The sequence below is a fragment of the Platichthys flesus genome, chromosome 14 (genome assembly GCF_949316205.1).
Source record: "Platichthys flesus chromosome 14, fPlaFle2.1, whole genome shotgun sequence".
Lineage (NCBI taxonomy): Eukaryota > Metazoa > Chordata > Actinopteri > Pleuronectiformes > Pleuronectidae > Platichthys > Platichthys flesus.
The window spans coordinates 14,508,526-14,532,580 of record NC_084958.1 but is presented as its reverse complement, the minus strand read 5'-3'; the positions used below and the strand labels follow the sequence as shown (position 1 = coordinate 14,532,580).

At 42.8% G+C, this 24,055-nt stretch overlaps 2 protein-coding genes and 4 non-coding genes across 7 annotated transcripts; 2 read left to right on the top strand and 4 right to left on the bottom strand.

Moving 5' to 3' along the window:
- Nucleotides 1-76: 76 nt before the first annotated feature.
- kncn (kinocilin) lies at nt 77-4,380 on the bottom strand. The gene is made up of 5 exons (XM_062404120.1): nt 4,039-4,380; nt 2,452-2,520; nt 2,209-2,280; nt 783-876; nt 77-214 (listed from the first exon to the last, which is right to left on the bottom strand). Exons 1-5 carry the CDS (start codon nt 4,184-4,186, stop codon nt 139-141), a joined length of 459 nt encoding a protein of 152 aa, XP_062260104.1. The 5' UTR covers nt 4,187-4,380; the 3' UTR covers nt 77-138.
- Nucleotides 4,381-5,437: 1,057 nt separating this feature from the next.
- trnag-ucc (transfer RNA glycine (anticodon UCC)) lies at nt 5,438-5,509 on the bottom strand. The gene has a single exon. It is a non-coding gene; the product is annotated as a tRNA-Gly (tRNA).
- Nucleotides 5,510-5,888: 379 nt separating this feature from the next.
- Nucleotides 5,889-5,962, bottom strand: trnai-aau (transfer RNA isoleucine (anticodon AAU)). Its single transcript has one exon. It is a non-coding gene; the product is annotated as a tRNA-Ile (tRNA).
- A 1,108-nt stretch (nt 5,963-7,070) lies between these two features.
- Nucleotides 7,071-7,142, top strand: trnaw-cca (transfer RNA tryptophan (anticodon CCA)). The gene has a single exon. It is a non-coding gene; the product is annotated as a tRNA-Trp (tRNA).
- A 433-nt stretch (nt 7,143-7,575) lies between these two features.
- On the bottom strand, nt 7,576-7,647 carry trnap-agg (transfer RNA proline (anticodon AGG)). Its single transcript has one exon. It is a non-coding gene; the product is annotated as a tRNA-Pro (tRNA).
- A 1,461-nt stretch (nt 7,648-9,108) lies between these two features.
- gigyf2 (GRB10 interacting GYF protein 2) lies at nt 9,109-23,050 on the top strand. Of its 2 annotated transcripts, none has more exons than XM_062404118.1 (29): nt 9,109-9,239; nt 11,127-11,179; nt 11,353-11,521; nt 11,675-11,770; nt 11,981-12,089; nt 12,979-13,084; nt 13,213-13,253; nt 13,358-13,390; nt 13,516-13,692; nt 14,161-14,372; nt 14,536-14,671; nt 14,898-15,137; nt 15,231-15,403; nt 16,125-16,281; nt 16,384-16,550; nt 16,712-16,806; nt 17,051-17,179; nt 17,274-17,404; nt 17,487-17,587; nt 17,893-18,033; nt 18,115-18,273; nt 18,854-19,111; nt 19,651-19,773; nt 19,862-20,236; nt 20,702-20,904; nt 21,005-21,156; nt 21,266-21,459; nt 21,940-22,087; nt 22,180-23,050. In XM_062404118.1, the coding sequence occupies exons 2-29, from the start codon at nt 11,142-11,144 to the stop codon at nt 22,245-22,247; spliced, it is 4,131 nt and encodes a 1,376-aa protein (XP_062260102.1). In that variant the 5' UTR covers nt 9,109-9,239; nt 11,127-11,141; the 3' UTR covers nt 22,248-23,050. The 2 variants fall into 2 exon arrangements, with proteins under 2 accessions (XP_062260102.1, XP_062260101.1); XM_062404117.1 differs by having other exon boundaries at nt 13,516-13,719.
- Nucleotides 23,051-24,055: the final 1,005 nt, after the last annotated feature.

Sequence of the window (24,055 nt, the reverse complement as noted above, 5' to 3'; positions counted from 1 at the left end):
AGTTGATGCGTCAATTCTATGGAAAAATAATGAATCCAAAAAATATTTGCTCAACATTTCTTGTATTACACTTGGAAGAAATGAAGAAGATGAACAGGGAAGCAGAATAATAAAGGTCAGTGAGATCATGTGAGGACATCACGGCAGGTCTTGATCAGAGGGGGATTGTTTCTGTTTGCGCCGAGACAAGACGTCTGGCATCTCTGTCGACGTCCTGCAACAGAAAACACAAATGTAATGTCTCTTCCCTTCATTTGAAACAACTTTTATGAACCTATTCCCCAAAATCAAAAAAAAAGTTAATGATGTGAGGTCAAAACAATTTAACTCTGCATCAGTTATTTAACAGAGCAATAAAAAGACACTTTTGGATAGTGTGGAAGACAGGCTTTACTGGCATATAAAGGTGGACGACAGAGTCAAAATATCCTGTGTATGAACTCCGCCATCTTGCGCATTCGGAGCCAGCGTCTGCGGCGTAGAGGTCAGGATGTTGATGCACGAGCGGTTTCATTTACAGACTAAAAAAAATTGAAAAACTAGAAGTCTTTTCCTGCCACACCACATTCTGACTAATGCTGATCTGATGACAAATCACTTTTTGGATCAACAACAAATGCCTAGCGTGTACGAGTGATCTGTACTGTACCACCATCCACCTCCCCATCCTGCTCATCTAAACCCTTTTTGTTCTGTATAAGTGTCTGTATGTAAATCGATAATCCACAACTGCACATGAGCATGATTCAACAGAGAAAGACGAGGTTGGTTTCATCTCATACCCCTCTTCTGGGCTGGTTTCGGCCATTGGTCCGCCCTCCACAAAGGTTCCCATACGACTCTTACAACGTTCCAGATTCAGTTGACTCTGCGTCACTGCAAGACCAAAAGGGAACTCGTTGGCAAGACACATCAACTGTCAATGTGACGTTACGGCAGTTTGTCAGCAGAACTACACAAAAACTGCTCAAAAGTAGCTTTGTGGAAGGATGAGACGGGAAAAATTCCTTTCATTTTAATGTCTTGATGGGGCCAAAGGTGCAGATCCAGGAGATCATTATCCACTCACCACTATGAAGGGGTGGGCAAAGTGTATTAGTCCACAAAACCCTTTTGGAGTTTCGGGGTAAACAGCGTTAAAAAAAAAAAAAAAAAAAAACATAAAAAGCCTCCATACTGCTCCTGTGTTTTTTTATACGTCTGAAGAAGTGGTCCCCCAAATACTTTAATTGTATCGGATATGGCTGCAACGCTGTTTTCCCCTGCACCTCCAAAACTCATTTGTGGACTCAAACACTTCACCCATAGCTCCATCGGCAGAGTGGAGGGCATATAATGAGTGAATTTTAATTTTTCGGTGAGCTATCCCTTTCAGATTGTGAAATAGGGCCCTTGCTGGATCTATGAGCTCTACTGAGGGCCATTCAAGTTTATTGTTTTTTTGCTTGTCTGCAACGTTACGCGAAAATCATTGGACGGATTTCCACGAACTTGGACGGCACATGGGCCAAGAAACACAACCAATAATTCTTTCACCCTTTCTCCAACATTGTGATTTTTTTTACTTTCACACCAATCAGGGACAAAATTCATGGATCTTGATTTAATAAATATCATTCTTCTGCTAGGGAGATTACGCTTTCATGAGTTGCAGTGCTTTGTTGGTTTAGGTTGAATTAAGGAACCGTTTGGCCTTAGCAGAGGGGAGCACTCTGTTTTTCCTTTTCATTAGAGCCTTAGCATGTAAGTCCTATGGCTGTCAGGTCAGATTTTTACTACACTGCATTGCTGTATGATGCTAACACACAGAATGCTAGTCCTTGAATTTCCGATGGAAATTTCGTACAAAATGTTCACCAGCACAGTGGCTCGTCTCTCTTCTGCATCTTTGCCTGATCTCGTAATGTTTCCTATCTGGGTCAAGCCAAAGTAATTATTAGAAGGAAAAATGTCTTTGCTATTCAACTTCCCCCCATGAGTTTAGAGTTGCCTGATGCTCTGCAATAACCACCGAGATACAACAGTGCTCTCACTGGTGTTACCTATCAGCTCTCTCGTGTACAGACCAGTGTCGGATTTTAATATTAACCAATATTGGACACAGACTTGAAGGCTCAGTATCAAGCACATGAACACTATCCCCTTTAGATGTTATGTGATAGCTGTGTCAATCAGTGGCTTTTCGGTTTAGACGTCTCCCTCACTCACCTTCTCGTCTGAGCGTTTCTATCGGTTGTTCCGGGGCAGGATTTGCAGCCGTGGGATGAACTCTGAAGTTTCCTGAGAAGAAAAGAGAATGCTCTGAACCTAAATACTTTCTTGGATATGACAAATGTAATTTTTTATTTTTTGCCGTGACAAATATAGTCATTCATAGCTTGTGTAATGAAACCAGGTTCAAATTTCTTTGAATTGACTTTTCCAATAACGAATATATATATGACAACTTACCAAAGGATGGGAGAATATTGTTGAGGTTCAGCCAGGCTTTTACGAAGGGGTATATCGATATGAGCAGGCCTGGAAAGCAGACGCCATTTAATAAAGTAAACCTGGTTGTAGTATAGTGCTCTCATCATGCTTCAGTAACAGAATGATTGCCGTATTCGAATTAGGATTTCACATTGACGTTGTCTTCGTTCCAGAGAAATAATAATGAATCATAATTGTTTTGGTAATGTGCTTTGTACTAGACTGTGACCAGGGATGGAAGAAGATATTGTGTACTGCAGGCTGAGCAAAAGAAAAAGAATATCAAATGCCCACTGTCATATCATAGCATAAATCTAATCACCTGTAAATTGATAATTATGGAAATTTAATATGTGAAATTTTAAGACCTGAGAGCCATACCTCGGGTTTACATAAAAGAAACTCTTTCAAAATGCTCCAATTAAAAACAGATATTGATTTCCCCTAAAAGCCAGAAGAGCTGTCATTAAACCGCGGGCCCTGAGGGTGGCTGTGATGCATGTCTGTGTCTAAAATGTCATGAAAGTGCAGAAGGAGTGAAAAGAATCTGCCAGGAACACTCTGTTCATGCTCATTAGTCATCCTATGTGTTGGCATCATGGCGCATGAGCCCCAAAACACATAATTAGATGCTACTTAGCTTCACAAGTGCTGCCGCGGCCAACATCTCCATTGAGCTGCCGGACACAGCTATAATTTGCCCAATTCTTGCGCACATTAGAAAAATAAATGAATTATTGAGCGCTGATCGAATCATCGGCGAGAGTGTGTTTCACATTAACTATGCATGTTGATGTTGTCTCGGATCAAAAGCCTCGTCTTTTACTCTCTCTCTCTCTCTTTCTCTCCAGGAAAGCAGTTAAGGCCAGTCCTCTGGCCATCAGCTGGTTCCAGTTACACTCCTGTTTCAGATGGGGATAAGGGATGGTGTGTTTTTGAAGAAAAGTGGACGGATAGGTCACAGGCCACAGATCTTTGTTTTTGACATTGGTATGAAATGCTAAATATTTGACAGAGTCGGACGAGTGTGTGGGAACATCTTCACTTTTCTGTTGTAAGCTATCTCACTGATCCTGGAGCTAAATGCATAAATCTCGAATTTTCGTGAAATCAACCATCTTTTTTCTTCAAATATACAGTTTAAAAGCCAAATATGTAGAAAAGACATTTACGAAATAATCATTGTTATTGCACCAAAATAAGGAAATAGTTATCTATTTTTCTTTGTTGTATGGTCTGTGCATTAAAATACATTGTGTTTAACCAGAGTTCACAGCTGGCAAACAAAACCAATTATAGTTTCTATAACAGATTCCTGAAACAAGTCACCGATCCCAAATCCTGTATATAAGCAAGTATCAAGAAAGCAGGGAAAAATCATGAATTATGAAAGGGAGACAATGCTAAACATGTTTTCTAAGCTGCAAAGGATATTGGGTCTCCAGAAGTCCAGACCTTCAGTTAATAATGAGTTAGAATTATGACAGAATGGGATTAAAACCTGTACATTAAGCTTAACTATTCAAATGCTTTTTCCAGTCTCAAGAGTCTCAAACACCTACTCACCCAGGCCCCCTGCTCCCAGGAAGATGCCTCCCACAGCATCGGCGTCACACTCCCTGGACACCCCAATGATGATGCAGCCTGCCACAATGCCGAGCAGGCCTGAGCCCACCCGTAGCCCATGGTACTGCCCAACGCTAACAGGGTTCATTCAGCAGGCGGAGGCCCCCCAATCTGCCCCCCACACACACACACTCACGCACACACGCACACACACAGTCCTTACTCTGTACTCTGCCTCAACTCGGGGCCCCTCGCTGCCACTGACAAACTCTCCTGTGATGTGCATGAGCCGCGCCCCTCCCTTGTTCCTCTGTCACTGACAGAGAAACTTTCTCTGGCTGAGCTTCCACCTCTACTCTCTGCTGCCCAAGACGTCTCATGCATCTTTGAAGACGGAGCTCTGGTTTCCACTGCCACTGATAATTAGAAAAGCTCAGGGAGCGGACTCTAATGACAGCGATACGTGTGCTACAAATCTGATCACAGCTTTCTCCCTACCAGCACTGGCATCCAGTATCAGTGCGTGCCTAGAGTGAAATTCAACCCCCCCCCCACAGACAAAAAAAGAAGAATCCTGGCAGGACGATCAGTTGTTTGAATGCGCAGCAGGTCAAAAGTGAGACAATGGTAGGGCTACTAACATGGAGGAGAGGGAGGGGAAGACAGACAGTCGGAGTATGTGCTACTTGTGGGATTTGTCTGCGAGCTTGAAAGGAATGTATAATGAAAGGTTCAGAGAGTCCTGTACGTGGGGGGGGAGGCCATCCGTAAAGGCCTGCAGTTGCCATAGGAATAGCATATCCATGGCAACAAGGGGAAAAAGTGGGTTAGCAGGATCAACACCGGTGAAAAGGATAACACATGAACTTACTGCATGGAGGAGAAACACTGACATATGTTCCGCTCAACTGTGAACTCCCATCTTCTTTCTCCAGAGGCACATGTCTCAATCTATTATTTATAAGTGCTGGTCATGAGGGGCGTGTGTGTTTGTGTATGTGTCACATACAGTATGCAGCTGACTTCTATTGACTTATAGCCTTTGTGGCTTGCGAAGCAAAGTTAACACACATGCCTCAGGTTTTATATTTGTATGTGTGTCTACATGTTGAATTGGCAGGTTGTTTAAACTCTTCTTTAGATAGAATGATATATATATATAGATAGATAGATAGATAGATAGATGAATGGATATATAGATAGATAGATAGATAGATAGATTTATAGCTGAAGCTATCAGACTAACACACTCTGTACAATTATGGTACAGCAGATTTTAAGTGTATTATTAACAAAAAGTGAAAACAGTGCAAGATGTCATATATATAAGACATATATAGATATTATGTATGTTAAATGTTGCACAACAAGGACATTTTAACCACAAGAATAAAAGGTCTGCGTTGGCCGGGAATCGAACCCGGGTCAACTGCTTGGAAGGCAGCTATGCTCACCACTATACCACCAACGCTAGATATCGCTGTGTAATACGCCAAAGCAACTTATTTCTAGAAGACTATACATATTGAAGACGATACATAATTTAAGTATAAATAAATATTTGTATAAATAAATACGGAAATAAATACAGAAATAATACAAAAATGTATAAATAAATGTCGTAAATATATTTCAACATTTATTTATTTCTACATTTATGTGTCCGTGTGCTGATGACAAAGGCGGGCCTAACCGCAGTTTCATGCAGGATTGGTCACAGGAGGAGTATTATGGAGGACCATACCATAAAAGTCATGTATGGTCATCCATAAGCTGCAACATGCAATTTCACCACTAGATGTCACTAGATTCTAAACACTGAGGCTACAACAAAAACAAAAAACGAGGTGTGGCCAGTACGGGGATCGAACCCGCGACCTTGGCGTTATTAGCACCACGCTCTAACCAACTGAGCTAACCGGCCATATGACGTGTTTTGAAATGTACTTGTTTAAAATATTATGGAGGACCATACATGTGGAGGCCCATTATGGAGGACCATACATACATACATACATACATACATACATACATACATACATACATACATACATACATACATACATACATACATACATACATACATACATACATACATACATACTATGGAGGACCATAATGGAGGACCATACATGATGGAGGACCATACATGACTTAAGTAAGAAGGTTATAAATATAAAATAAAATAAATGGAAATAAATAAATAAATATGGAAATAAATGCAGAATTAAATAAATCAATGTCTTAAACTTATTTCCACATTTATTTATTTATTTCCACTTTTATTGCAGTAGTAGGGCTGGATCATTACACTCCTGTGACCAATCCTGCATGAGACTGCGGTTAGGCCCGCCTTTCTCATTAGCATAAGGACACTGCAAATGCAAAGGAAATGTATCAGGGAAAAAATAAATGTTAAAATATATTTAAGACATTTCTTTTGACATTTCTTTTGGTATTAACATATTTATTTATTTATTTCTGTATTTATTTATTTATTTCCATTTTTATTCATTTCTGGTTTTTTTTATACATTTATTTATTTTTACTTAAGTCATGTATGGTCCTCCATATGATGGTCCTCCATATGTATGGTCTCCATATTGTACCATACATGACATAAGTAAAAATAAATAAATGTATAAATAAATACAGAAATAAATAAAAAAAGGAAATAAATTAATTAATACAGAAATAAATGAATAAATATGTTAATTCCAAAAGAAATGTCCAAATAAATAAATATATTTGCACATTTATTTATTCCCTGATACATTTCCTTTTCATTTGCAGTGTCCTTATGCTAATGAGAAAGGCGGGCCTAACCGCAGTCTCATGCAGGATTGGTCACAGGAGTGTAATGATCCAGCCCAACTACTTCTGCCTCTCTATTATGGAGGACCATACGCTTCACGTCATTGGTCCGGGGACAGCGGTCCAGCAGCGGATCATTTTGTTTCCAATATTATACCATTTTACTGGTCACATTACTCGTATAGTACATATATTGTAAGATTTCCATTAAATGGACAGACCTCGTGGCGCAACGGTAGCGCGTCTGACTCCAGATCAGAAGGTTGCGTGTTCAAATCACGTCGGGGTCAATCTTTTTTTTTTTTCACGTCTCGCTGTTTACAAATATATTGAACATACGATGCAATAGAGAGAACGACAATGAATTTATTTCTTTCAGTAAATTATATATTTATACATCTTTTATAAGAATATATCCATTGTAATAATATCGTAGGTTCAGATTAACAATGCACACATTTTTATAATAAGAGCAGTAAACTACAATCGTATCATCAAATAAATTGATCATCAGGTCATCTAGTTAAATTCTGACGTACATTTCATTATATCAAATAAAATTACATTTTTTTATTAAAAATTAACAAATAATCACAGGACGTTTTATCTTTTTGAGGAAATATGATATGTGTATAATAATACTCCTTCAGTTGTACTTGTACTCGCAGATGAGCTGAGTAGACAAAAAGTAAGTGGCTCAGTTCATGGAGGAAAAAAATCCGAGGGCTCGTCCGGGATTTGAACCCGGGACCTCTCGCACCCTAAGCGAGAATCATACCCCTAGACCAACGAGCCGTTAAGCGCTCAGGGAAATGTAGTGCTACATATACGTGAATAGTTAAATGGGATCGAACATTTTCAAACAAACTACTGTTCTTTAGGAGAGTACAGGAGCACGATATAAATCGAAATAGATTGTGATACGGGATCCCACACATTTTCTAACAGTGCAGGGACCACTCTGATTGCTACTGCGAAGTCCCTGGCAAAACTGATTATAAGAACACTAGTGAACAGCATTTGTTTCTGTTGCAGTTTCCCTCTTGGACCCTGTTCAAACCTGGAATAACACTCCATCCTGAGGGTTCTGATCACAAGTGGACAGCTCATATTGCATTAAAGAGCACCCTGGATGCATCTCCTGTGATCTGTGATCAGATATCACTTTCCTGTTCATGCACACCAACGTTTCTGTTCACAAAGCAGTCGTACGTTTGTTCAAGTCTGCGACATAGAATATTATATGGATCTTAATAGAAAGAAGTCAGGCATGTAAAGGGTCCTGATCTTTATGAGTTTGTACAATTTGATGCAGATCCAAATAAAAGTCCAGATCTAGTGAATTTGAAAGTGGTTCCCTAGGGGACTACCAGGCCTTGACAGAGGTGTATGCTCTACTGGGTGTCATTTTGCTTTTACTGTGACAGAGGGTTTTTTTTGTTGACATTTACACTTATTTGCTTCTCTGAACGTTAATGATCAAATCTGGCATATTTAGGGGACTGATATTTATGTTTGTGCAGCTTGGTGCAGATGCAAATCTTGTGAATGTAAATGTGGTGTTATAAAGGGGGCCTTAGCGGAGGTATGCGGCCTACTGAGTGCCATTTTTGTTCATATATGACAACACCCTGCATAAATTAAACCCAAAAGAGTCTCAAAGTTCTAAAGTTCACAAATATTAAGAAAAACAAACAGGTACAAACTCAAAAAATAGTGTGGAAATGTAGTTCTCTAAGGAAATGTGTTGTTTATATGAGTGTATTTTATTCTGTTATTATGCTGAGAGGCAGATTCACGGTTTGCACATGTGTATTAGAAGCTCATTGTGTACAGGGCAAGATTGGACTTTTTTCTAATGTTTTCATCATTTCCTTATAGAATATCTCCTGGATCTTGGTAAGACAAATGAATCAGACATGTGTAAGGGACTCATATTTATGAGAGTGTACAATTCGGTGCAGATTCAAATAAAAATCCAGAAGTAGTGAACTAATGTATATTTGTACATTGTGTTTTTTAGTGGGGCGAGGGGGGGGGGTCTTTAAAAACAAAGTTCACTCTTGCTTCATTTAGAAAACAGTGTGTGTGACGTGTCCGACATGTCTAGCTTAACTGTGCACGGCAGATTGACGGAACATGACAACGATACAGTTCTCACACGCACCTCGTTCTCTGCGAACACGCACCAGTCAGCAAATCCGACCACGGCAAACGGGTTTTATCAGGAGTCATGTGACCCGCGCTCAGCCATCTTGTGGAAAACGGTGAGAGAGAGGAAGAGCGAGCGAGTGAGTGAGTGATAGAGCTAGAGAAAGAGAGAGAGAGAGAACGAGAGCGAGCCACACAACTCGAATACAAACCTTGTGCTGTCAGAACAAGCAGAGGTAAGACAGCCAAAGTTTAATACACTACAATAGGACGGATCGTACAGTTAATTAAAGTGTCATGTCAGAGAGCCATACTCCGATGAGCTCGGCTGCTTAGGACTGTTGTTGCACCACCATGTTTACGTGGCCTTGCAGCATCGGGCTCCAGTAACCGTGTGTGCTTGTCCGGGTCGTGTGAAGTGTGGGACGGCCCGACGAGGAAATTGTGTTGCGGATCCAAGCTGCGCGGAAGGCCGCGTGTAGCTAGGGAGCTAATACACTAGCGTGCTAGTTGCAAGTGTTGGTGGGGGAGATAAGATTTACTGTCGGAGGGCAGCTTTTGGTTAGTTTGGTAGAATACGTGACGAGACCCTTTCTTTCGTGGGAAACTTGATTATTGTCAACACGCGTGTGGACATTTTCGTTCCACAGCGATACAGTGGGAGGAAAGCGCTGCTAGCTAGCACGCTAATTAGCCAGCGAGCTAATGCGCTGGCAGACCCACACAGTTGGCTGATCGTTTTGCTGGTTGGCGATATTACCCCTGCTTTGGCACCCGCATGTAGCCAGTAGCTCTTTAACTACACGTACGCCGCCACCTTTTCTACACAACCGCACCGCTGTGGTCAACTTTTAACCATTAGGAGACAAGTTGGCCAGTGTCAGTGACACACGTCTCGTTCATGATTCATGTTTATTTGACGTGCTAGCTTGCTGCGCTAGCTTAACGTAATGCTGCTAACTGTGAATCATTTCCACCTTAACCTTCCCGAGTGACCATCGCGGATCCCAGGCAGCGCTGTGAGCAGCGGTTTGGCATGTTTCAGTTATGTAGCCGACGTTAGCTCGGGTCGGCCTGGTCACCGTTGGTTTGCTGAGTGCTCCTCAACTCCCCGGTCTACTTTTTACTGAAGCTAACAACCCGGGCAACTTCACGAGAATTTAGCGGTCAGTCATTTTTTTTCTGCCGACCTTTACTTTAAACCCTCTATCGCGGCTTCCTGTTGACATAGGTAAACAGAGGCAAGTTGACCTGAACACGTTGTACAGCAGACTACTCATAACGTTATGTAAACTCCACCGGCCGTTGAGCTTCCAATGTACTTTAAAACGTGCCCAGTGAGCAGCAGTGGTGTCAGTCCTGTTGCTCTGTCTACCTACACGTGGCCTACTGACTTCCATATGGTCAGTGCTACTGTGAGTCTGCTGTGCCCGATATGTGATCAAGTATCCCTGTTTGCCTAGATCTTTGCCTTTTGGCCTAAACTTTAGTTAAGCCTTGACAGTGGGGGCAAGTAAACAAACGACGGATTTTGTTGACATCCTAATGTTATTTTTGTATGACTTATTTGCTTCTGTAAATACCACCAGGTGTCTGACAAACCCACCCTGCAGGCAGGGGGACTTCCTAAAATAGCCATAGCACATTGAAACTGTACACTGGTCGTCTGTCCTACTGGGAAGGGTTGTATATCCTGAGAGGTTCGACCGTATTGAAGCCAGTTACAACAATTTAAGAGCTTTACATAACTGAAGTGTTAAGTGTTGTCTCTGTAAAACTGTAATTAAATCTATATGGTATGTAATTACCTGTCCTGATATCAGTTGATTTCAGATGTGGATCTCAGTAATTTTGAATGGGTACATTGAACTGGAGTTGAAATAATGTGTCAAATAAAGAGGGAGACCACTCACAGAAAACTAATCTGCAACAATTTTGATGTCTTTTTTTTTTTTAAATACTTGCCATCGTTGAATGTCTGTGTCCAGCTTCTTTACTGCTATGATTTCCTCTTTCTATCATATTATTTTAAGTTTAATTGTCCTTATATCATGATGCTTAAACAATATCTAAAAGGTGTCTTAAGTTGTTCTAATCCCCTTCCTCCCTTTTCATATTTGCAGAACCTTAAAGGAAGTATGGGCGAAACCCAGACACTCAACTTTGGACCAGAATGGTAATTGACAAATTATGAATTCATGATCAATCTGATGATTTAATCTGGGGGGAGTAGGTTGTGAAACTGGTTTCCCTTTGATTACTTCTTTCAGCTTGTCCTCACCTGTTGAGACGTGCCAGTCTCCCCTTTGTCTGTCCTTTCTATATTAACAACCCTTCCTCTGTCTCCAGGCTCCGTGCCCTGTCTGGAGGTAGTGGCAACAGCAGCAGCGGTGGTGGTGGTGGAAGCAGCAACCCTGTTGCCTCTCCACCCCTCTCCCCTGTGTTGCCAACGTATAAACTTGCAGACTATCGCTACGGGAGAGAAGAGATGTTAGCACTTTATGTAAAGGACAACAAGGTGGGTAAAACCTCTTTGCTGTAATCTTGCAATCGACATGATATGCATACCAATAATGGAACTGCTGAGATTAGATTTACATCTCCCTTATTGGTTGTTTCATAACAATTCTGTCAAAGCCTTTCATTGCCTGTGACTGTTTCTCTCCTCCAGATCCCTATAGACCTACACGATAAGGAGTTCCTGCCCATATTGCAAGAGGAGCCCCTGCCGCCTCTGGCACTCGTGTCTTTTACAGAGGAGGAACAGGTAGGAGAACATGTCATATTGTCAGGCTAGAGAGAAATGCTAAAAACTGTTTCTGACTTATGAGGCCAGTTGGCTTCCTTTTCTTTACAGTTCTTGGAATATACATTATTGTTGGTAATTAGGGCTAGCAATTAATGAATGGGTGCCAAGAAGAGTGCTGAGAGTTGGCTGTCCGCCCCCCTGCTCCCCTCCCCCTGTTTGTATTTGCAGAGAAATTTTTCCATGTCTGTAAACAGTGCAGCAGTACTTCGGCTGGCAGGCCGAGGAAATGGTCCAATAGTGGGGGCACCAAGAGGCCGAAGTACCTCAAGGGGTAGAGGTAAGAAATATTACATGGATTTGTCAAGTTTCCCTGCTCATTTCAAGTAGCGGCAGGCATAGTTTACACTCTAGGAGTCTTTTTTTCAAATGAGTTGCTTTTAGCTATTTATATATTCTTTCGGTGCAGTTAAAGACTCCCAACAACTGTTGATAGTTAAGGTGCCTTTGGCGAATCCCACCACTTTGGGCACAGCTTGAGACAAGGAATGTAAAATTAGCTCTTTCTAGGTGTCGTGCTTACTCAGCATACTTTAACAGCTGTTTGTATGAATGCACTCGCACCTATATACAGCTTCCAAAATGTATTTGTGATTTTTAAAGTGCTTAGATTATTGATTAGTCAGCCCTAAATGTTAACCAGGCTATCTATAAAAGCATACAGCTGATCATTTATACTGAAGTTTCTTCTCCAGTATAGGTCCTATACTTTCAACTGTTTGCCCTTACTGTTTGATTCACACAGCCTAAGTACACACACCCAGCTTTAGGACCAGGAAGTGGGTAGAGTTCAATTTAATGCAGGTTTCTGTTAGCTATAAATGAACAGACTTATCGTCAGAGCATTTGGGACAGACTGGGGCTTTCATTTAACTTTTTTCAAAATTCCTTTGTTGAGACATCTTGTTTAATAGAAGGATGTTTTAGAAATTGTTGTAGGTACAAGAAATCAAATGTTTAAAATAGCGCTCAAACATGATAAATAAAATAAAAACAACCACTTGTTTGTGGCACATCTACCAGATGAAAAGGAAAGGTACATTACAGCAGTATGATTCACCATTATTTGCAGTGGGTGCTGGAAGTGTGTTCATTAAAAGTGCTAAGCCTTTAAGCTGCTTAATGTTAATGAGTCATATTGGGTCCCTTCTACCTGCCATTGCTTTCAGGCCGAGGAAGAGGAGATGGAGGGTTTTACCAAAGAAGTTTTGATGATGTGGAAGGTTTTGGTCGCGGAGCGAGGGAGATGCATCGCTCCCAGAGCTGGGAGGAGAGGTATGAAAGACAGTTTTCTTTGCAAGAATGTACAAGGTTTTGACCCTGTACAGATATTCAATATAAGCTTTTTCTACATAGCAGTCAAACATTTGACTTTATGTAATGTTTTTTATTTACTTCAATAGGGGAGATAGGAGGTTTGACAAGCCAGTTCGAAAAGAGCCAGGTTGGTTGTAAATCTTGTTGCGTAAGTAGTCAATACATGACGTACTCTTTGACAAATGCAGCAGCTTACCTTCTGCCCCTTGTTCCTCCCTGTGACCCTGACAGATGCTGCTCCGGGACATTTTCCATTGAACCACAGTAAGTTTGTGTTCAATAATTGATTTGTTAAGTGAGTTAGCTAATCTTGACTCGAACACCACTTTTACTAATGTAATGATGGTGGATGCACTTTTAATAATACCCCTACCCACTTCTCTTTTCAGTCCGAGCAAACTACGAGGACGTTGTGCCAGGCCTACCAAGGAAGCATGACTTGTTCCGTGCAGAGAGTGGGAACTGGCGTTCTTCTCGTGATGATCAGAATGGCGAGGAAGATGAGTGGGGCCGTCGACTGGCGGCTTCTCAACGGGACGGTGACCGGTGGTGCCCCCCTAGCCCAGGTGGGCCCTGCACTGACCAGCTAACAAGTATATTTGTCTTTGTGTACTGCCATGTTTGCTGTGTGGCCTGTTCCTTAGATAAGCAATATTTGTTTGTCACAGCCTGTATATGGTTGTGTTGGTGATACGTTGGGCAACAGAATTTTACCATTCAGTCAACTTGAATGTGGAGTTACATCTGTGAAGTTGGAGTTACATCTGTTAAGTTTCCCAGTCATGGTATCTTACCATTAACATTGGCAACAAGATTAGCTTGTTTTAAATAATTTTAGAGGGACACTGGTGACTTTCTTAACTTCACTGTGTTTTTGACTTGCACATGCCAAAATGTCATTGGCATCTATGGATGAACTTTGTGCAGTTGCGGCCAAAAGATGAATGTCCGTATTAATGAAGCTAAGTTATATCATGAGTTTAAGTTTAGTTATTAGTGAGTTAATCCTAACTATTTTCCCCCTTTTTGTTCAGATGCCCCTCGGTCAGCAGGGTGGCGGGAATACCCAGAGCAGCGTCGCCGTTTCCCGTTCGATGCCAGAGAAGAGGAGCGCGGCTACAGGAGGCCACGGTCAGGCAGCGGCAGCCTGGAAGACGAGAGAGACAGTCTGCCGGAGTGGTGTCTGGAGGACGCAGAAGAGGAGGCAGGCACCTTCGACTCATCAGGCGCCTTTCTCTCGCTCAAGGTTAGACGAGACCTCAGGAATAAATCAATGTAATGAAGTATCGGTCTGCCATTTATTTGTAAAGAATGGCTTGATTTCATTAAATAAGGAGCAGATAATTCCTTTCACTGGAAACCTTCATAAGATAGGATCATTGTCAACTTTTCTGTATATCTGTTATCAGAAAGCCTCAAAGGAACCCATCCTGGAAGAGGCAGAGGTCGACTTCAAGCCCCTGGAAGAGTGTGAAGAGGGCTTGGAGGAGGAGGACGGTCAGCACAAGGAGACCAAAGAAACAGAATCAGCAGCTGATCGAAAAGGTCAGTTAGTTCAAGTGACATTGGTAACAGTTTTTTTTTATTTAACTAGGAATGCTAAACGTGCTTTGTGCTTCCTCTGAATCATCAACATTTTAAATTGAGCCACAGAAAAGCACCAGTGTGGCTTGCGTCGTCTTCAGGGAAAGCTGTAAAAGCCCACCGATTTTATTTACCAAAAAAAAATGTAATCCTACGTCATTCCTTCAATATTGTTTTGTCTTTCCAGAGTTTTCCAGAGTGTCAGAAGAGCCTCCACCTGTTGCACCTCCTGTCTCGGATCCTCAAATCTCTGGCCAGTCTTTTCCCCCAAGCCAGCCGAGCAGAACAGAGGAGGCTGAGAGGCTAGTTGAACGGCAGCCACCCCTGGAGCTCCCTCCAGAGACCTGCAAAGTCCCCCTGCACATCCCGATGTCCAACAGCAGGCTGAAGTCCCTACCCATGACCCACATTTCTACCACCCTTACAGGTGGGCTTTGGTTCTTCACTAACCCTGGTACTTAACTCTACCTACCAGGAAATCCTTCTGACATCTGTTTTTTCAATTTCCTGTTGAATGCAGATGTATCTGCTCCATCGCCAAGTGTCAAGCTACCGCAGCAAAAGCCCATGGAGGTTCCGGTGTCCTTGAACAACCCTTTGCCCTTCCCTTCGAATATGATGGCACATATAGGCCGGCCTACTGCTGTGACACATCACACAGATGAAGATGAGGGACTAAAACACTTTGAACAGGTGAGTTATTTCACCTGTAACAGGAAGCTCTATCAGTAGAATGTAAGGCTGCTGTCCTCGACCACAATTCCTCAAACACTTCTTAGAGGTAAAATCTTTTTCTCAATGAAGAGAAAAGCACATTGTGAATAGTACGATTCCAGGGAAATGACTTCCCTCTTCCTCAAAAGTCATGATGTCAGAGGATGTCTGTCCACTATCATTCTCGGAGTCCATCAGCTATCACCTGATGATTAATCAGTCTCTGGGCGCAACTGCCAAAGGTTTGGGGTTCTAGTGTAGACAGCAGATATCCAGGCCAAGACTTTGTCTTCTGTTCACTCTACACTTTTTATAGTTCACTTAGTTTCTTTGATTACAAGAGTTGATGTTTCTCCACACAAAACACAAACAGTGTTTGTATGTGTTCTAGGTCCAGGCGACATTTTGCCTAATCCTCTATCAACAGCTATCTGCGTATGATTTCGATGAAGCAGATTAATTTTAATCAATGTGTTTCTCTAACTGTTAACCTGCAGGTTACCAAAGCCTGCTCAAAATGTGATTTTGCTCAATTTCAAAAGAGAAACCAGATAACTTCAGATTCTGCATATTCACATTCAGAATCTGTTTATTGAATTTCATCCTTAAACCCCAACAATCTGTTGACTATTCAAACATGTTATGTTAGGTCATATTGATCTAAAATATGGCAAAAATGACATAAAAAAATTCCTCCCAGGAGGCAGAAAAGATGGTGGCGTACCTACAAGATGGCGTGGTGGATGATGACAGACTAGCAGCAAAGACTTCAGAGAAGCCCAAGTCTGCAAGCATGCCGCTCACCCATGAAGCTGCTCTCAAGTGGTTCTACAAAGATCCCCAGGGGGAGATACAGGGTGAGACTTGGGGAGCTTTAATGTGCTTAAAATGTGACTTAAATACATAAAAAAAATGCTTAAACCGTTCCTGTTTCCAATGCTGGTTTTGTGCTTGCTCAGGTCCATTCAATAACCACGAGATGACTGAGTGGTTTCAAGCTGGTTACTTCACAGTGTCACTGTTGGTCAAAAGAGGATGTGATGACGTATTTCAGGCCCTCGGAGAGATCATGAAGATTTGGGGGAGGGTACCGTTCACTCCAGGCGCTGCTCCTCCACCTTTACAGGCATGTGCCATTTTCTTTCATTTCTTAAAGTCAAGACTTTTCTTTAACAATCTGACATCAGAGCAGAGGCCCAGAAGTCCCCGCTTTGCTTGATGTCACATGTTTGTACCGTTTGTTTGAACGTTATTTATTGGAACTGTGTATCTCTGGATGTGATGCAGGGTGATGGTGACCAAGAGAGGTTGAAGAGGCAGCAGGAGCTCACTGCTCTCAATCTCTACCAGTTACAGCAGCTCCAATATCAATACCTTCTCAGGTATGGCATTATCCGCAGAGGCTGTGAAGTTGGTTATTCTGTCAGGCCTTCAGAAAACCCTCCATCGGGTTTTGGTTTTCAAGCAATGGTTGGGTTTTAGACAGGCTTTTTGTTTGGTGCCTTGGGTCGCTAGATAGATAGTCAAACATTCAATTCCATGTTTGTGTGATACATGATCTATTCATTCAACCCTAACTTTCCCTTTCCTCTTGTTTCTCTTACCCACGTGTCTTCTAACTTTCAGGCAGCAGTATGCTCAGGCCCTGGCCCAGCAGAAGGCTGCAGCTCTTAGCTCTGCTCCTCTTCAACAACAGCAGCAACACCAACAGCAGATCAACCTGCTACTACAGCAATACCAGGCACTCAAGATAAGGTCGATAACACTTGCATCCTTCTACAGACACGTCAGCTCTACCTCAAGATAACGCTGTATTTATGATTCGTTTATTTGCTTTGTGTCATTGTAGAGCATCTGAGAGCCCCCTACCTCCTGTGACCCGGTCCTTGTCTGTACCAGACTCTGGTTCTGTGTGGGAAATGCAGAACTCGTCCTCTCAGGCTTCCTGCACACCAAAACTCCAACAAGCTGCTCCGAGTAGTGAGTGTCAAATTTCAGTCCAGAAAGAAATTACGTAATATTATAGCAAGTGTAATTCATTATATTCCATCATTCTCGACAGCATGGGATGGCACCAGTGTTTGGGATTTACCCATAGACTCCATGGCACAGGCTCCAACCATCGAGCAGATGCAACAGTTAGAAAAGTCAAAGGCTTCAAAGGTAAACATTGTTCCTACCTATTTTTCTGTTTTCTTTGTCTTAATGAGACTTCTCCCAACTTATTATATTGTATTATAACAAAGATTTACCATGAGTTGGTGTTGATGTCAGAAAACATTAAAAAGTAAATTGCCAACTTGCAAAACCTGTTAAGATTTCAAATTTGACTGAACTGTCAAAAAGTTTGGCCACATGGAATTGAGGAAAGCAAGAGAGATGTAAAAGAAAGTTTCAGAAATATGCCAAGATTTCTTTCCATCGCTACAGATAACATGAATGTTTTTAATATGCTTATTTTCCACCAGTTGGAGCTAGAGCGGCGTGAGGCAGAGATGAGAGCCAAAAGGGAGGAAGAGGAGAGGAAACGACTGGAGGAGGCCCTGAGGGCTCGACAGGAGGAGGAACGCAAACGATTAGCTGAAGAGGAGCTGGCTCGGCAAAAACAGGTCAAACATCCGAACTTTACAATCTGAAGCACTTACAGCCCGTGATGACACTGAAACTCACCCAGTGTCATAAATCTTTAGGAGGAGGCTTTGAGGCGGCAGCGAGAGCAAGAAGAGGCACAGCGCCGGCAAAAAGAAGACGAGGAGAGACTGGCACAGGAGGAGGCTCTAAGAAGACTAGAGGAGAGGCGGAGGGAAGAAGAGGAGATAAAGAAACGAGAAGAGTTCCTTCGCAAACAGGCAAGTTTCCTTAGTACCTTAAAGCAACAGTCTGAACCTAAAATATCGTCTTCAAAATCATTTTAATGGCAAACTGGCTTGTAATTGGTAGATTGTTGCTGCTTTCACCTGCACTCACCCAGAACACCTGCTCTTGCACTATGTTACATGGGTGAGTGGGTATCTGCTGTGAAAAGTAATAATCAAATGCTTCCAGATTCCAGAATCAGGCCCCAGTTAAAGGATAATGCTGAACTCTAGTAAAAACCAGTGTCAATCTCTGATATTCGTGAAGGAAAAAAACATCAAGGGTTCCAAATGGAGTTTGGTTTTCTTGTTAAAACAACTGCACCTTGGATCGCTGGGAATCATGAAGACTGTATGTTGTTAAACATTGTGGGGAGAAGGGGGCTGTGGTGTGGAGGCTCTGGTCAAGTAATTCAGTTCTTTCAGGGGGGGGGGTTGTACATGAAAACCACTTCCTCCAGAATTAATCTCCCCTTTTGGCTGCAGAGGGCGCCATTGCTCAGCAAAAGTAATACAAAAAAAGTGTTTAAACATCAATTCTGAACTTGTCTCCTTAATTTGCAATGTCCACCAGGAAGAGGAGCGCAGAAAGCAGGAGGAACTTGAAGCATTGCGAAGGCGTGAGGATGAGAAGCGAGCGGAGGAGGCGGCGGCGGCTGCTGCGGCGGCGGCGGCGGCGGCTGCTCTCGCCCAGCAGCAACAGGAGGAGCTGAAAAAAAGAGAGCAGGAGGCGCAGAGACAGCAGGAGCTGCAGAGACAGAGGCAGCAGCAGCAAGAGGCCCTCAGGAGACTTCAACAACAGCAGCAACAACAGCAACTTGCACAAATGAAGGTCAGGAGAAGGACTAATGTGACCATGAGAATGATCATTATTTAAAGAGAGTTGAAGGAGAATTATCTATGAATATATAAATGGTGATAATAATGATGCTATAAGTTAATTTGATCTTTAGGTTCATTGTGTTTTCTCGTTTTGTTTTGTTCGGTAAATGAATTGAAATTCATAATAATAACGCCTTGTTCAGAGGGGATGAGTGTCCTTAAACCCTGAATCTAACTCAATGAAAACCCTATGAAAAAGATGAAGAGCACTGCAAACAGCTGTTTTTAGGATGTACCCAAGTATTAATAACCAATACCTACTATGTTGGTGTGTGAACCATATTTTTACTGCATCACGATGGAAACAAACCAAGATGATGTAAGAGGAACTGGTTAATTTACAGGATTTTATCACATCGATTCCATCGATATTTTATCGTCAGGTCCTTTATTGCAACACCTCATAGGCAGGACACAGTATTTGTCAGCAAAAATCAGCAAAATATTTATACATCTGAAACTGACAGTACGCTTCACCCTGGTTTGTAGCTTCCATCCTCTTCGAAGTGGGGCCACCAGTCAGCCAACGCCATTAACCAGACTCAGAACACCCTGTCACTGGCCGAAATCCAGAAAGGTGAAGAGGAGCGAGAGCGACAGGCCCGGGAGGAGGTAAGGACAAACCATGGTGCCCAAATGGCTCCACAACAATTAAATTCCCTTCATGCCCTCACTCTCCTTGTCTCTCCTCGACCCGCAGCAGCGACGTCAGCAACAAGAGCTCCTGAAGCTACAGCAGCACCAAGCCCTGCAACAGGCTCAGCAGCCTCAGGCCAAGCTGTCCGGTTGGGGAACTGTGGCCAAACAGCCAGTTGCTACCAAGTCCTTGCTGGAGATTCAGAGGGAGGAAGCCCAGCAGATGAAACAGCGAAAGGAGCAGCAACAGCAACAGAAGCAGCAACAGAAGCAGCAGCAGCAGCAGCAGCAGCAGCAACAACAACAGCAACAACAACAGCAACAACAACAACAGCAGCAGCAGCAGCAGCAGCCCCCACCACCACCACAACCACAGCAGCAGCAGCCACCACAACCACAACCCGTTGTCCCCCAACAGAGCCGCACACAAAACAGAACCGTAAGTGACATGTACAACGCCAAGTTTCTTACTGGCTGAAAGCTGCTGCGCAGTTGGAAATGGATTAAAGCGTTTCTGTTCTCAATCATTGTGAGCAGTTTAAGAAAAGCTGCGTGAAAGCTGTGATTTTCATGTTGCCTTGTTTTTATCACATTTGACACTAAGATGAACTGAAACCCAAATTACATAATAGAAGTAGTCATTAAAAAGGGAATGAATCAGGAACTGTGTAAACAATGAATTTTAAGTGCAAAAGCACAGTAGGATTTTCTCCGTATAAAGTGATAATTAACTGATCATCTTTAGGTTATGAACTGTTCCCTTGGGCTAGAGTTGGTTTGTAGTAAATAGTATCAAGCATTTCTCTCTATTTCCTGATGTTTAATCCACCAAACATCTTGCCATGTCAACAAAGTTATAGCTAGTTTAATAAATCCTGATGATCCCATGTCGCTCTCTTCACAGACATCTCTGAGTAGCTCAGTGTGGGGCTCTGTCAACACCAGCCCCTGCACTAACTGGGGCTCGGACTCCAGCAGCATCTGGGGAGACACCCACAACTCTAACATGGGCTTCTGGGACGAGGCCGTGAAGGAGGCTGTTCAGCAACCTCCTCCAACCAAGAAAGGAAGCACGCAGAAGAATAACAAAGGGAACGCCAACCTCAGGTATTTATTAAAACATCTTTATCCTCTCATGACGGATGTGAGTAATTCACAGCTTTTAATGACTTTTGTCTTCCTCCTGCGTTTGTCTGTGCTCATACAGTAACTCCGGGAGTGGGCGAGTCAACAAGAAGGTAGAAGAGGAGGAGAAGCTACTAAAGTTGTTCCAAGGGGTCAACAAGAGCCAGCAGGACACCTTCATGCAATGGTGTGAGCAAACCCTGCACACCCTCAACGCAGCCAACAATCTGGATGGTACGTCTATTAAAAAGAATGTTGTGCTCAGGCGCTGCACCCACAACTATTGATGGAGCATATCTGAATGCCAAAACTCAAAAATACTCTCCATCTGTCTCCCTGCCAGTTCCTACGTTTGCTTCCTTCCTGAAAGAAGTGGATTCTCCATATGAGGTGCACGACTACGTCAGGGCCTATCTGGGGGACACTCCAGAGGCCAAGGACTTTGCCAAGCAGTTCCTGGAACGTCGTGCCAAACAGAACGCAAATCAACAGAAGCAGGCGCCGCAAAACCAACAGCAGGCCCACAAACAGCAGCCGGTGAGCGAGCCCGGCGTACTGGTTATTTAAAGGATCAGCATATGGATTCTTAATGCTTTGCTCCCACGTTGCCTTGTGCTACGATCAAGAAGAGAGACAGCTGTCCCTCTTCGGTGAAAATATCTTTCACTGAGGTTATTTCTGCCTGGCATGAGTGAACAGGGCCATTAAGCTAATTCCCACATCAGTTTGTATCATAGCAATGCAAGAGGATGAAGACCAAATCTGTCCAATCTGCCCGTGAAAGCTTCATATCACAAATGTTTAAACCACAAAAGGTTTCCTTGTTTAAACCATGCAATCAAGAGTCTGCTGGGAGGATAGATAGTATTTAGATCTTCCACACCTAACTTTTGATTGTCTACATACATACTAATATGGAAGCAGATTATCTCCAGACAATCCCAGTGGGTAAACTTGAACTGAGCTGCAGATGTGTGTTTGTAAAATATGTCTCATCCACATTTCTCTCTCGCCAAGGATTCTGTATGGGGCGGAACAGGATCGCCGTCGCTCTACCAGTCGTCCAACCATTCGAGTGGCCAGCAGCAGCAGCGCTTTGAGACCGTCACCTCCGGGAAGAAGAAAAAGAAGCAGAAGATGGTCCGCGCAGACCCCAGCCTTCTAGGTAAGAGCAAACACCCGTCAGCCACAACGCCTCCCTGCTTCTTCACACCTCATCCACTAATTTCGTATCTTTGTGCCTTTTTCAATTTTCAGGTTTTTCTGTGAACGCGGCCTCTGAGAGATTGAATATGGGAGAGATAGAGACTTTGGAGGAGTTGTAAGGGACTGCCGCCGACCAACGCCACTGACTGTATCCCATTTTCAACAGCAGCTGTTTAACCCCAAACCCCCCCCCCCCCGGCCTCGGACTGCTGCCACGACTTTCACCTTTTTTTATTTACAGTTTCCCACTTATCAGACATTCTCTGGTTGTTTATGTCCCCATAGTTTCTAAATTGTGAACAAACTCTCTGAGGCCCAGTGTGTTTTCCCGTTACTAACGGACGTGTAATCTGACTAAAAGGAGAGAACTGGTCTGGAGCAGACTGGCCAGTGGAACATCCCCGTCACCTGACCAACTCAAGTTTGTGGAGCGAGAGAGTCTGTTTGGCTGCTCCACCTCAAAGCATGTACCCGTTTTACAAATCCACTGCGATGACACATTTCAAATTTGGCCTCGAGCGTACGGGATCGTTTCTTTTAAAAGTGGGGACATATGGATGGGGTTGTGGGGATATTCTGCAAAGGTTAGAGAGATTATATCCATAGTTTTGTTTTATTTATTGACATTTTTCCCCCTTACAATTTAAACCCCCCTTCCTCCTCCTCCTCTTTCCCCTCCCCGTTCTCTGCTGGGTGTTCATGGATAAGTGTGGCACAGTAGAGCCCAAGGATTCGTACCCACTTATGTCCTGTTTTAAGGGCATGTTCAAAAGTTCCAAGTAGTTATCTATTTCTTGTAAAATACTAGGCTGTTTAAAGAATAAACTTTCAACTCTGCATCTGTATTATAATATATGAAATGATCTGCTGGACTCATACTTTTTTTTTATTGCGGTATGGAATAATAAAACAGTCTGATGTGTGGGGCTGTTCACACCTGTGTCTGAACCATTCACGAAAACAAATGAATTGGATCCACATTCAGTCGAGCAGCAACACGGCAGTAATTCACTATGGAGAGTTTTACAAAATGTAAATAGTAAAGTAGTGTTTCCTGGTGTTGAAGAGAACATGAGATGAAAATCAGGATTTTTTTTGTTATTATGCATTAACCAGATAAACAAAAAAGTTTCTTCTCTCGAGAAGTAATTCTGGAAGTCTTTTTTTCAACATGGTTATGAAGAAGCCGTCTCACGTGGGAAGCCAGTGAAAATGTCAAACACTTTCGGGAATCTGCCCCCTGACCTGGATCCACTTTATTTTTTTTGGGGGGGACTGATATTAATATAACTTTTCTTAATACGTGGCAAATATGTCTGATGCTACACGATTATCTGCAGTATTGGGATGAAGTGGCCAATCATCCCCTGGTTGAGATTCAGCTTTTTGTGCCCCTCTTGTAAGTTTTCGGTTTACGCCAAAACTACCTGAGTGAGCGTTTCAAGGCTTCCTTTTTTTCTCTTTAACAGTTTTCTAGATTTTCTGTCATTTCAAGATAATTAATGGACCTTGATAGAAGAAATTTGGTGAAGATCTAAATAATCAGAATCTAGTGAATTTGAATGTGGTTTCATAAGAGGGACTGTTGCTCCCTGGTGGTTTGTGCTCTAGATGGGCTTTTCCATCACTCAAAAATGACCGTACTCCTCCAGACCTCCAACAATGTCTTTGTTTCCTTGTGAAAGTCAAACTTTCTACGGTTAGATATTTTCCTCCAGGAGTAAAATAACCTGCAGGGACTTTGTGATGCAACCCACTCTGTAAGGTCTGTTGCTCCTGATTGTTTACCCCTCACACCCAACTCTGTTGCTGGAGGAATCTGGAGAGGGGTGGTCCCTGCGATGCGGTTCTCACAAAGTCCACAGTGTCCAGACCATCCTGTGCACACACCTACAGTCCCACCCCTTCCCCCCCCCCCCCCCTGCGC

What these genes read in the sequence shown, in the direction of transcription:
- kncn (XM_062404120.1), bottom strand. Translation starts at nt 4,186, where the DNA reads ATGAACCCTGTTAGCGTTGGGCAGTACCATGGGCTACGGGTGGGCTCA. An exon ending in CCTGGGAGCAGGGGGCCTGG is followed by an intron (nt 2,521 to 4,038) that starts GTGAGTAGGTGT and finishes TCTGCTTTCCAG; the next exon opens with GCCTGCTCATATCGATATAC. An exon ending in GAAACCAGCCCAGAAGAGGG is followed by an intron (nt 215 to 782) that starts GTATGAGATGAA and finishes TTTCTGTTGCAG; the next exon opens with GACGTCGACAGAGATGCCAG.
- gigyf2 (XM_062404117.1), top strand. Translation starts at nt 11,142, where the DNA reads ATGGGCGAAACCCAGACACTCAACTTTGGACCAGAATG. An exon ending in TTTATGTAAAGGACAACAAG is followed by an intron (nt 11,522 to 11,674) that starts GTGGGTAAAACC and finishes TCTCTCCTCCAG; the next exon opens with ATCCCTATAGACCTACACGA. An exon ending in ACATTTTCCATTGAACCACA is followed by an intron (nt 13,391 to 13,515) that starts GTAAGTTTGTGT and finishes TTCTCTTTTCAG; the next exon opens with TCCGAGCAAACTACGAGGAC.